A 13,833-nucleotide genomic window follows, 5' to 3' on the forward strand; every position below is an offset into this window, starting at 1 on the left:
GCTCAGAAAAAAGATCACAGGGGTCACCCCACACCCAACCCCCTTTTTTTGAGACAGGTCTCGCTCTGTGGCTCATGTTGGAGTGCAGTGGTGCAATCACGGCTCACTGCAGCCTCAACCTCTCAGGCCCAAGTGATCCTCTCACCTAAGCCTCTCAAGTAGCTGGGACTACAAGCACACACCACCACACCCGGCTAATTTTTAAAGTTTCTGTATAGCTGGGGTCTCACTATGTTGCCCAGGCTAGTCTCAAACTCCTGGGCTCAAACAATCCTCCTGCCTCAGCCTCCCAAAGTGCTGGGAATATAAGCCACTGCACCCGGCCCCTCCAACTTTTTTTTTTTAAGAGACAGGGTCTCGCTCTGTACCCTAGATTGGAGTGTAGTGGCATGATGATAGCTGCAGCCTCAAACTGCTGGCCTCAAGCAATCCCCCTGCCTTGGCCTCCCAAACTGGTGGTATTACAGGCACATGCCACTGTGCCTGGCCACTTCCTCACCTTTTTTCTGCATGCATATTATTTCTAGAAGATTTAAGGTTTTTTTTTGTTTTGTTTTGTTTTTTGCCAGAACATGCCTTAAAATACACAGAACCTCCAGATTGAAAATTGTTAATTCCAAAACTTTGGCTATGGGAAAATAAATTACGTCAAAAAAACCAAACAAACAAACCAACCAACCAACCAACCAACCTCAAATTGGGTTATGGTGTTGTTTGCACAACAGTATAAATTTACTAAAATGCACTGAACTATACTCATAAAAAGGATAAATTTTATGGTATGTAAACTATAGCTTAATTAGACTATTTTTTAAAAATCCTGGCTATCATCAGCCTCGTATCATTTAATGTTCCAAGTTTACAACTGAAATCATTAGTTCTTTTTCTTTTCACTTTTTTTTTTTTTTTTTTAAATAGAGACAAGGTTTCACCATGTTGGCCAGGCTGGTCGTGAACTCCTGATCTCAAGTGATCCGCCTGCCTCAGCCTCCCAAAGTGCTGAGATTACAGGTGTGAGCCACTGAACGGCCAGAAATCATTAGTTCTTTTTCTAAGTTTCTCTCTATAGGTGTTTCCTCCCCAAAAATCTTATGATTCTTCATTATAACGTCCTTTGAATCAGAAATCAGTCCCTTTTAAAACTAATTCAGCCCAACACAATATTCAGTCCTTATTTATCAAAAGGTATTTGTCTCACATTTACCGAAATGCATCACTGTCCTATTTCTGGCTATTCAGTAGTGATCTATTATTGTGCCTATAGTAGTCGTTCTATTACTAGGCTTTTTTCCTTTAATTCCTAGATTTGATAGATGACAGATTATACTGCCATAATTTAGTTTACCAAAACAGTGTTCAGGAGTTGGCGAACTACCACTATGGCTCAAATCTGGCTAAGTGTTTCTTATGTTTTTAAAGAGTTTATAAACATAAATACACATGCAAAAACAAAAGAATGAGACAGAGACCATACATGGCCCACAAAGCCACAAAAAAGGTTTGCTCATCCCTGAGCTAGATATTAGCCTGTTGTTTTTAGATTAGACATTAAATGAGTAGTGATTTTTTTTAACTCTTGACATACTAAATAATTCTTATTTTTAGGATTCTGTTAAAAAGAACTCTACAAAGTAAAATACACTATAATTTCAATTCTGACATGTGACTTATAAATATCTCCTAAATGAAAAGTATCAAAACTTACATAGCCTTGTACTGCAAAACAATTTTAAATGTAGTCTAATGAACAATTTTATTACAAAATATATTTTATGCAAAAATCTTGTAATGCAAAGGTTTGCACTCCTTATAATAATATTTATCTTAAAAACAAGGCATTTCTCAGCAGATACAAAAGGTATAGAATAACATACATACCAGTCCATAAGCCATACTTCTTTCATGCTCTTGGGTTATATCTGCTACGTAGGCAAATACCACAGAAAAAGTCACTGCAAAAACCCCAGAAACAGAGATAACAGCAAAGTACCACCTAGGAATGAAAGATAACAAGAAATGGTTAGAGCAATTACCATTGTTTTAATCTTCTTTCATTTTTATAAGTTAATTAAGCATAAGAGCAGCTCATTTCAGTCAACAGCTTACTAGGATAGTTCATGGATTAACTATTCCATAAATATAAGCCACAGATATGAAAACATAGGGCTAGAAGGAGCCCTTCAATAGCAGCTCAGCTACTATACAGGAATACTTAAAATTAGATCATGTATTCAGGCAAATCTTTTGACCAACTGTTGAACTGGTAAGTGGTTTTGCTTTTTCTGCCAAAAGCAGCAACAAACTAAAGTCTATTATAATCCATCCATTACTGTTTTTCACCACAACACTAGATAAAAAACAAAATCCAGTAAACAAGACTGAGGAACAAGTTTCTTCATATTTGTTTTGAGCCTCTATATAGTAACTAAATGTTTTCCATAAGTTATCTTTAGCTTTTCAAATGCTGGCAAAACAAATAACTCAGCTTCACACAGAGAAAACCTATATGGCAGTATTCAGTGTTTATAAAACTGAGAATAGACAGTTACTATAAACAGTGGACAAAATATTTAAAGAGTAAACTATATTTTGCTATAAATAATTCCAAAACAGCTGGGAATAAGAAGTGTCTATTATAATACTGTTTAGTTTCTGAAAATCACATATAATCATAATGAACTTTCAAAATATCATTCCACCAAGACTATCACTACTAAAATTTTTCTAACACACTGCTTAACATAGCAAATTCTTTGTTCATTCCATGTTCAATCTTTGGTAAGATTTCATGTGCATGAGTGCCCTTCATCAAAGGCTTGGTCTATTAGAGTTGTATCTCATCTACACGAAGAAGATCCTGCCCCATATAAACCTTTGGGCCTTTGTAGATAACACCATGGAAATAAAGCCCATCCATGATGTAGAACTAACATTAATACTCAGTGGAGTAAAAAGAACATTAGTCAGAATAAATCTATAAATCTACAACCAAATTGGGCTCTGACTTTAGGACAATTATTCCCTTTTTGTTAGCTTTCCTTCCCTTGCCTCCTGAGTGGAAAAAAAAAAAAATACTGATTTTAATCAAGGTGGCCTTGAGTCCAGACTCTTGTAACTAGGAGCAGCATATCCCTGAAATCTGACGAAAAAAATGCAAGCAGAGGTGGGATGGGAATTCTGTAAAATTTCCTTAAAAGAAGATGATGTGCTCTTCTTAGCAACTCCTTCCACCTTGCTATCAGTAGTATGACTTGATGGCTGGAACTCAAGAAGCCACTCTGTTCAGTGAGGTGAGAGATGAGTATGGAAGAATAGCAAGATAGAAAAAGTCTGCTCCACTGGAACTGCCATACCAGCTCCAGACTGCTCAACTGCAGACCCTTTTTCACATGAAAAGAGAAACTTGATTTTTAAGCAACTATTATTTTGGGTTTTGATATATAGCAAAACCTATTCCTAACTAATATAGATAACGACAAACTTTGTGTCTGTTTTTAACATTCTATACAAGAAAAAAAGTTAGCAATCCTATCCAGTCCCCAAAATATTGTTTTGAAATTTGGCTTCTGGAATCCAAAATTAAGTTAGCCAGAAGTCTAGATGCCTCCAACAGTGTCATCTAGTTCTAAAACCTTTATGAATTATTACCTACTATATTTTTAGAGGCCTTCTTATCTGTGTGAAAGAATAAATGTATTAGAAAAATAAAATTAAAACCTTATAACCAAGATGGCACAAGTGAAAGAAATAAAGGAACATTAAGAAAACAATAGCTGAAAGTGATATTTAGTTGCTATAATCTAAATGTGCACGTACCATGGGCTGATCTTCATTAAAGGAATTGGGGCACATGTGAAAAACACCGTTAGCAGCAAGAAGGATTTTCGGCCCCAAACATCAGAAAGAGCACCAATAAGCGGGGCACTAAGGAATGACAACAAACCCTAAAAAAATTAAATGAAAAAAATGAATACCACACATCTATGAACATGAACCAAAAATAAATCATTTTACTCCTATAGAAAAATTTTCAACAACTTTGTTTCTAAAGTAAATTATCACAAACTTTTAAATAAATAATGAATTGCTTATCTATATATAATTTTAAAATTTCCCAAGATAGTTTAGAATCATCTGTAGGGCTCCAGGTAGATATTAAATATGAACTGCTCTAATAAATTCTCAATCACAATAAATCCACAATAGCAATTCCATATGCTAATTACCTGTGTGTGTGTGTGTGTGTGTGTGTGTGTGTGTGTGTGTGTGTGTGTGTATATATAAAACAGGCTAATTACCTATTTAGAAAACTTGTTTGTCAAACTGAATCAAGAGTAAAGAATTTGAGCTGGGCACAGTACTTGCACCAATAATCTCAACACTTTGGGAGGTCGAGGGCAGATCACTTAGGTCAGGAGTTCGAGACCAGCCTGGCCAACATGGCAAAACCCTGTCTCTACTAAAAATACAAAAAATTAGCCGGGTGTGGTGGTACATGTCTGTGGTCCCAGCTACTTAGGAGGCTGAGGCAGAAGAATCACTTGAACCTGGGAGGTAGAGGTTCTCAGCAGTGAGCTGAGATCACACCACTTTCACTCAAGCCTGGGTGACAGTGCAAGACTCTGCCTCAAAGAAAAATTAAAAAAAAAAAAAAAAAAACACGAAAAAGAAAGAGCAAAGAATTCATATAATAACCAACTCTTTACCCTACTGATACAGTTTTATATTGATGGGGGTTTTTTAGTATAGTTTTTTCCTCTTCAATCTGTAGTCTTACAAAAATCATTGAGATCTCTGGAATTAAAATGCCAGCATAAAAACAGGGAATCTGTTATGATGTGGTTTATTATTATGCATAATTGGCTATATTGTAGTTAGATCAAATTTAAAACTCAAGTCTAGAAAGTATTAAGTTATCTCTCAAAATATACTCCATCTAATTATAAAAATTAAGTTATTACTCAGTAAGCAAACATATATTCACATAGTTATATATACGTAAGTATTTATGTATGTTCATCCGTGTGCATGTATGTGTATGTATGTATATATACACATAAATATATGTATGACTGATCCTACCTTTACTCCTTGAATTAAGCCATTCATCAGAAATGTATGTTTAGGAAAGGTTTCATGTAATACCTAAAGAATAAAAACCAAAATAAAAATCACATGCTCTATTTCAGTCGTAATAAAATTTCTATATTTACCTTTTTGAACATCCATTCATACTACAATCTGATTTATTTTACATATTCAGATTTGTATGACATGCATATGACCATTAATAACCAAATATTTATATGGTACTTACTATGTCACAGGGCACTAAATTGGGCACTTTACATATATTATCTCATTTAATCCCTCATAACAGCCCTATCAGAAAACTGATATGCAGAGGTTAAACATCTTGTCTAAGATTACAGTCAGTAAGTAAATGGCAAACTGAAACTGAACCTAAGAGATCAGACTTCAAAGCCTATGTTTTTACTCACTATGCTACGCTGCTTCCCCAAAATAACTGACTTACAATTCTCTTTCAGATGGATATATTATCTAGGATAGGAGATTGGGAAAATTAATAAGTAATTTTTAATTGCCACAAAGTAGATCTAGAAAGATTCTATAAAGAAAAAAAATCCCAACCTATGAAAATGTATAACAAGTTATTCTATCCTTTCCAAGGCTTGTTCTCAAATCATGTGGTATCAATTTTTTGCAGTGGGCAGCAAGAGAACCACTGGAATGCATCAAATGAAAAGGCAATTCCAGGCAATTGGAAAAATAAACAGCAGCTACCATTTTTACAGCCTATATGTACTTTTATTTAATCCCAACACTGTGAATTAGACAATATTATCACTTTACAGATGAGGCAACTGAGTTCCTGTTTGACTTAGAAACTAATGCTTCTGTTATCCAATGCTATCGCTCAGTAAAAACAATAGAGAATGGGAATGTGGGTAATAAGAAAGGTAGGGAAGGTCTTCCCTTTAAGAAGAAACATTATGCTAAATATACTTTCTGACATGTTGCAAGAAGAACCTTTAGAAGGATCAGAATTGCTCCCCTTTGTTCAGTTATTCCTCTTCTGCCAATAGCGAGAAATTGAATAAAAATGTGCTCATTGTAAGTAAAAATAAATTTAGAGGCCAGGTGTGGTGGCTCACACCTGTAATCCCAACACTTTGGGAGGAAGAGGCGGATGGATCACCTGAGGCGGGAGTTCGACACCAGCCTGGCCAACATGTCGAAACCTCATCTCTACTAAAAATACAAAAAATTAGCCAGGCGTGGTGGCAGGCGCCTGCAATCCAAACTACTCAGGAGGCTGAGGCAGGAGAATTGCTTAAACCTGGAGGGCGGAGGTTGCAGTGAGCTGAGATTGTGCCACCGCACTCTATCCTCGGCAAGAGAGTGATACCCTGTCTTAAAAAAAAAAAAAAAGAAAGAAAAAGAAAAAAAAAAAACCAGTCACAGACTGTATGTAAATGAATGGGTTTGACTGTATTCCAATAAAATTTTATTTATAAAAATAGTATGTGATCTCCAGGACACTGGACTGGGCAAAAATTTCTTGATAATACTCCACAAGCACAGGCAGCCAAAGCCAAAGTGAGAATGGACAAATGAGATCACATCAAGTTTAAAGCTGCACAGCAAAGCAAACAACAAAGTGAAGAGACAACCCACAGAATAGGAGAAAATATCTGCAAACTATCCATCTGACAAGGGATTAATAACAAAAATGTATAAGGGGCTCAAACAATTCTGTAAGAAAAGAATCTAATAATCTGATTTTTAAAAAACGGGCAAAATATCTGAATAGACATTTCTCAAAGTGACCAATAGGTATATGAAAAAATGCTCAACCATCACTGATCATCGGAGAAATGCAAATCAAAACTACAGTGAAATATCATCTCACCCCAGTTAAAAATGGCTTTTATCCAAAAGACAGGCAAGGATGTGAAGAAAAGGGAACACTCATACACTGTTGGTGGGAATGTAAATTAGTACAATCACTAAGGAAAACAGTTGGAAGGTTACTCAAAAAACCTAAAAATGGAGCTACCATAGGATCCAGCAATCTCACTGCTAGGTATATACCCCTCCAAAAAAAGGAAATTAGTATATCAAAGAGATATCTGTACTCCTATATTTACTGCAGCACTATTCCTTTTTTTGTTTGTTTGAGACGGAGTTGCACTCTTGTCACCCAGGCTGGAGTGCGATGGTGCGATCTTGGCTCACTGCAACCTCCGCCTCCCGGGTTCAAGCAATTCTCCTGCCTCAGCCTCCTGAGTAGCTGGGATTACGGTGTGCACCACCATGCCTGGCTAATTTTTGTATGCAGCACTATTCTTAATAGCTAATATTTGGAAGCAACCTAAGTGTCCATCAACAGATGAATGAAAGGATAAAGAAAATGTGGTACTTATACACACAGAAAAAGAATGAGATCCTGTCATTTGCAACAACATGGGTGGAACTGGAGGTCATTACGTTAAGTGAAATAAGCCAGGCACAAAAAGAGAAACTTCACATGTTCTCAATTATTTGTGAAAGCTAAAAATTACAACAATTAAACTCATGGAGATAGAGCAGAATGATGGTTACCAGAGGCTGGGAAGGGTAGTGGGGGAGCGGATGGTTAGTGGGCACAAAAAAATAGAATAAATAAGATCTAGTACTTGATAGGCACAACAGGTTGACTATAGCCATCATTTATTCTACATTTTTAAATAGCTAAAATTTGGCCGGGTGTGGTGGCTCACGCCTGTAATCCCAGCACCTTGGGAGGCTGAGGCAGGCAGATCACAAGGTCAAGAGATTGAGACCATCCTGGCCAATACGGTGAAACCCCATCTCTACTAAAAATACAAAAATTAGCTGGGTGTGGTGGCATGTGCCTGTAGTCCCAGCTACTTGGGAGGCTGAGGCAGGAGAATCGCTTGAACCCAGGAAGCAGATTGCAGTGAGCCAAGATCACGCCACTGCACTCCAGCCTGGTGACAGAGCAAGACTCCATCTCAAAAAAACAAAAAACAAAACAAAACAAAATCTAAAATTGGATTGTTTATAACACAAAGAAAGGATAAATGCTTGAAATGATGGATACCCCATTTACCCTGATGTAATTATTACATACTGTATGCCTATATCAAAATATCTCATGTACCCCATAAATATATACACCTACTATGTACCCACAAAAATAAAAAATAAAAATATCATTTAAAAATAAAAAGGAAAAATGGCATGCCCTCTCTAATTGAAAAGAATTATTGGGAGGTCTTTGAGAAACTCCTAGAAGTTCTTTTTAGAGTTCTACTGCATGCATTAACTAAGTAGCTAAGTGATAATTAGGAAAAAGTTCAATTCAACATACTTGTGAAAAGGAATATACACACACACACACACACACAAAGAAAGTTGCCAGAAGCAACTACAAAAAAAAAAAAAGAGTGCAAAAAAGATTCAGTCCTCTAGCCATATTTTCCCAGTCCTTGTGCTAAAGGATAAGATTTAAACTCCTTAAACTAGTATCTCAAAACTTTTTACAGGACTCAAATGTATTATGCTTTTCTTTCAATAATCACAAAGGACCTACCGCAAGCCAAATCTTTCTAGGTATGAAGAACAGGTTTGGTGTTAGAAAGAATGAAGAACATTATGAACGTCTATAAGAAGTTTTATACTATGCTAGATCTTATCGCTAATGATTCACTTTGCCAAGCTGTATTCCATTCCAATCAATCTGTTCTCACTGTTTCTGAAATATTCTATGCTTTCCAATATTCGTATTTTATACATGACATCCTTTCAATTTTGAATATTTCTTCCCTTTCTTTATCTGGCCAACCCCCAACCCTTCCAAACTGTTCCTCTGCTACCTAACTTTCTTCTCCAAAGCAATTTCTCCTTTGGGGCCATACAATTTCTAACAAAATTTTAACAGACAAATATAACAAGTAATTCAAATGTTGTAAAGATTTTTGATGTCAGGATCCTTTAGTAATGGTCTTTAGAGGTGATCAGAGAAAATGTAACATTTTTCCAAAAAATTTTATGGATCTTGACTTTTTTTTAACTTTAAAAATGTTGAAAGTAAATAATCCTTAAAATGTTAAACGCTTTGGGGCTGTTTCTGTAGCCAAGGACACAAAACCATCTAGGTAGAAGAGATGCTAGTGGATTTTGAGTGTTCCGTAACATGGGCTGTGTACCTAGGAGCTTGAACCATCAAACACTGGCCTATTATTTCCAGAGCCATAGGTCTGTGAAAAGGGTAAAATCGGCCAGGAACAGTGGCTCACGCCTGTAATCCCAGCACTTTGGGAGGCCAAGGCGGGAGGATCATTTGAGGTCAGGAGTTTGAGATCACCCTGGCCAACATGGTGAAACGCCATCTCTGCTAAAAATACAAAAAATTGGCCGGTGGCAGTGGCTCACGCCTGTAATCCCAGCACTTTGGGAGGCTGAGGTGGGTGGATCACAAGGTAAGGAGTTCAAGACCAGCCTGACCAAGATGGTAAAATCCCGCCTCTACTAGAAATAAAAAAATTAGCCAGGCATGGTGGCAGGTGCCTGTAATCCCACATACTTGGGAGGCTGAGGCAGAGAACTGCTTGAACCTGGGAGGCGAAGGTTGCAGTGAGCCGAGATAGTGCCACTGCATTCCAGCCTAGACGACAGAGTGAAACTCTGTCTCAAAAAAAAAAAAAAAAAAAAAAATTAGCTGGGCGTGGTGACATGCACCTGTAATTCCAACTACTGGGGAGGCTGAGGCAGGAGAATCTCTTGAACCTTGGAGGTGGAGGTTGCAGTGAGCCGAGATCACGCCATTGCACTCCAGCCTGGACGCCAGATTAAGACTCCATCTCAATGGAAAAAAAAAAAGGAAAGAAAAAAAAACCCGGTAAATCCACTCCTTGGCATTACAGATCCTTATACCTACTGTTATTCTCATCACTTAGCTAATATGTTACATAATCAAGCAATAATCACTGATTCTGACTGAACATCTACTATGACCAACCATATATTCATAATCTCTCAAAAGTGTTAGACTTCAATCTTTAAAAATATTTGTCAGTACAAAATCCTTCTTTTTAGCTAAATCCCCTTGTTGGTAGAGGCTCACCATCTTCCCCTGGGCAGATCTTCCACAAAACACAGCTTTTGTTTTTTGACTGTTCTATGAGAGCTTAAAAGTGAAAGATAATTGCAACACACAGTGTTTTTTGTCTTAAAATGTCACATTAGTTTTAAAAATTAAGAAATTAAGGCTATCATAAATCCCAAACCAGACATTCAAAATTAATATGTCTAAAACTGGTTATCTGATTTAAAAAATACTTCAAAGAATATCTTTGAAATCTGAAATGCTGAAACAAACTATGATATAACTGTCGAGGGAGGGACAGGGAAATGAAAGATACTGACTTAAAATATAAATAAAATTATGTCTTCATCCTCATTTTCCTTTTAAAATGAATGTTAAAAACTTTGACTCTTGTGGCATGCACCATTTATAATGAGTTTCAAAACACATAAAACAGAAATGAAATGTTTAAAGATTAACAGACTTTTAAGAGGAGAGCCTTCTTTTACCCAGAAACCCACCTCTTTACACACCTCTCACACACAATGCTGGGGAGGAGTGGGAGGAGTACTGGAGCCCAAAAGAAAGACTGCCAACAAAGCCAACAACAAAAAAACAAAATTTGTAAGCCAAAAGCCTTGAAATGAGTAAAACCTTTTTAAAAAGCCCATAATGAATTAATATATTGTTCTTAATTAGTGACATATACTAAATATATAAAAGGGTCACTTCTAAAAAGTAGATATGCCAGGCTGGGCATGGCGGCTTATGCCTGTAATCCCAACACTTTGGGAGGCCGAGGCAGGTGGATCACCTGAGGTCAGGAGTTCAAGACCAGCCTGGCCAATGTGATGAAACCCTGTCTCTACTAAAAATACAAAAATTAGCCTGGTATGATGGCACGTGCCTATAGTCCCAGCTACTCGGGAGGCTGAGGCAGGAGAATGGCTTGAACCTGGGAGGTGGAGGTTGCAGTGAGTCAAGGTTGCACCACTGCACTCCAGCCTGGGCAACAGAGTGAGACTCCATCTCAAAACACATAAACAAATAAAATAAAATAAAATAAAAAAGAAAAAGAAAACAAAAATTAAAGATAATAAGAATATATTGGCCAGGCACAGTGGCTCACACCTGTAATCCCAGCACTTTGGGAGGCCAAGGCGGGCGGATCACGAGGTTAAGAGATCGAGACCATTCTGGTCAACATGGTGAAACCCCATCTCTACTAAAAGCACAAAAATTAGCTGGGCATGGTGGCATGTGCCTGTAGTCCCAGCTACTCGGAGGCTGAGGCAGGAAAATCACTTGAACCTGGGAGGTAGGGGTTGCAGTGAGCCAAGATCGTGCCCTCTGCACTCCAGCCTGGCGACAGAGCGAGACTCCATCTCAAAAAAAAAAAAGGAATATATTAAGCACATTAGTCTATGAAAAATGAATAAACAAGCCTTTCTAACTAAGGGGACTCTTTCCTTGTTCTTAAAAAAGATAGCCTCCCTTTGTCCAACTAGGAAAAAAATGTACCAAAATTACACGAACGATGACATACCTAAAAAAATTTAAACAAGAAGCAAATTTTTAAAATAGCTATACAGACTTGAAATACTGATAACAAATTATGGAAACATCACAAAATGCTTTTTTTCACAGCTTGCTAACAGCTCATCCACATTTTGATCACCCTACTTAGCTAGTGGTTGGGCTGCCTGATAACCTCAACTATCTAAAACATGGGTACAAACAAGTTACTACCTGCATTCCCCAAAAGACTGAGCACTGGAGGAGTCAAGGAAGCCTGGGTGCAGATACCAACACTGCAGCTTACTGTCAGAGTAGCAATCAAATTGCTTAACTTTTCTAAGCCCCGGTTTCCTCATCTGTATTATGAGGCTAATATCTCACTGATAAGGTGGTTGTGAGGATTAAAAATGATAATGTATTCGAAGTGGAATACATTAGGACTGTGCCTAACATAGTCCACTTTGAATACATTAAAGGACTGTGCCTAGATCCATCATAATATAAATACACGTGGACTGTTTACTATTACAAAGCTCAAGTACTTTAAATGGTAGGAGTGATGATCTACCAGACAGATTTATATGTTAAACTGACAGATTATAAAAAGCACGCTGGCGCATTAGGAAAGCTAATGTAAAGTCATGAGCCCAAAAAGTTATTACAGCACTTTAGTAACCCTTGACAAAAACAGGTTATTACAATTCAATGAAGTTATGAATGTCATAATCAACTTGCATCATCTGAGGAAGTTCCGAATCACTGTACTTGGATTATGAAGCCAGGAAATGTGTAAATTAATTTTTTAAAGATTTCTATCTGAAATTAGGAAACTAAAAAAAAAAAAAACAAAACCCTCTGATTTTTTTTTATAGCAATACTCATAAACATGCTCTATATATTCAAAATGATTTTTTTTTTTTTGAGACAGAGTCTCACCCTGTATCCAGGCTGGAGGGCAGTGGTGCAATCTCGGCTCACTGCAACCTCCGCTTCCCGGGTTCAAGAGATTCTCCTGCCTCAGCCTCCCAAGTAGCTGGGATTACAGGTGCGCACCACCACGCACAGCTAATTTTTGTATTTTTAGTAGAGATGGGGTTTCACCATGTTGGTCAGGATGGTCTCGATCTCTTGACCTCGTGATCCACCCGCCTCGGCCTCCCAAAGCACTGGGATTACAGGGGTGAGCCACTGCGCCCGGCTGTTTTTTTTTTTTTTGAGACAAGGTTTCACTTCCGTTGCCCAGGCTGGAGTGCAGTGGCACGATATCGGGTCACTACAACCTCTGCCTCCTGGGCTCAAGTGATTCTCCTGCCTTAGCCTCCCGAGTAGCTGGGACTACAAACATATGCCACCGTGCACAACTAATTTTTGCATTTTTTGTGGAGACAAGGTTTCACCATGTTGCCCAGGCTGGTCTCAACTCCTGAGTTCAAGCGATCTGCCCGCCCAGCCTCCCAAAATGCTGGGATTACAGGCATAAGCAACTGCTAAACATCAATATTTTATGTATAGATAGTAACGATTACGCAGCTGTCAATAAATATATCAAGAAATATGCATTGTAAATATTCTTAGGCTAGTTCAATATACTTACATAATTTTTCTATTAAATAACTTTTTTTATAAAAACCATCATGAAAACATAGTATATTACTTTAAAACTCTATTCCTCTAGGATTTGGTAAACTGTACATTTATCCTAATTACTCCTTTCAAGATGGTATAGATATTTACCAGAGATAGTCCTTCCCTCATTCCATTCCCCTTATCTACACCAATATAAGAAAACTGGCTATCTTCTGAGTTGTTTGGTTGGGCAGGGAGGGCTTTTCTAAAGTTTCAAACCTGGGAGAATTTGGGTAAAATCAGCTTAGATCTATTAAAGAATAGCTCTTCTAGGTACTTAGCCCAAATGAACAGAAACCTGTTTTTGAAAAATACAGCTGCATAAATGAACCTCAAAGAAATTATGCTGAGTCATGCAGGTCACAGATACCATCTTTTCTAAACCCGTCGGTTTAAGAATCTCTTCCATTTTACTCAGAGTAGTGACAGAGCCTCTGCTTGAACATGCCCAGTGACAAGTCCAAATTCAAACACCTCCACGCCACCCCCCTCCCAAAAAAAGGTAAGGGAGAGTTAACAGTTGGAAAAGACAACCAGTAAAATACTGGTGAATACTGAACAATACCGGTGGGAGA

At 37.6% G+C, this 13,833-nt stretch overlaps 1 protein-coding gene across 1 annotated transcript in view; it reads right to left on the reverse strand.

Annotated features, from left to right (window-relative positions):
* Positions 1 to 13,833, reverse strand: part of MFSD14A (major facilitator superfamily domain containing 14A) — a 44,903-nt gene that overhangs the window by 19,050 nt on the left and 12,020 nt on the right. The window contains exons 3-5 of the mRNA XM_054474954.2: positions 5,083 to 5,145; positions 3,817 to 3,944; positions 1,879 to 1,993 (exon numbers count right to left, since the gene is read on the reverse strand). Of these exons, the coding sequence (XP_054330929.1) occupies positions 1,879 to 1,993; positions 3,817 to 3,944; positions 5,083 to 5,145 (306 nt within the window). The remainder of the gene's footprint in view (positions 1 to 1,878; positions 1,994 to 3,816; positions 3,945 to 5,082; positions 5,146 to 13,833) is intronic.

This window comes from Pongo pygmaeus, chromosome 1 (genome assembly GCF_028885625.2).
Source record: "Pongo pygmaeus isolate AG05252 chromosome 1, NHGRI_mPonPyg2-v2.0_pri, whole genome shotgun sequence".
In the NCBI taxonomy this organism is placed as follows: domain Eukaryota; kingdom Metazoa; phylum Chordata; class Mammalia; order Primates; family Hominidae; genus Pongo; species Pongo pygmaeus.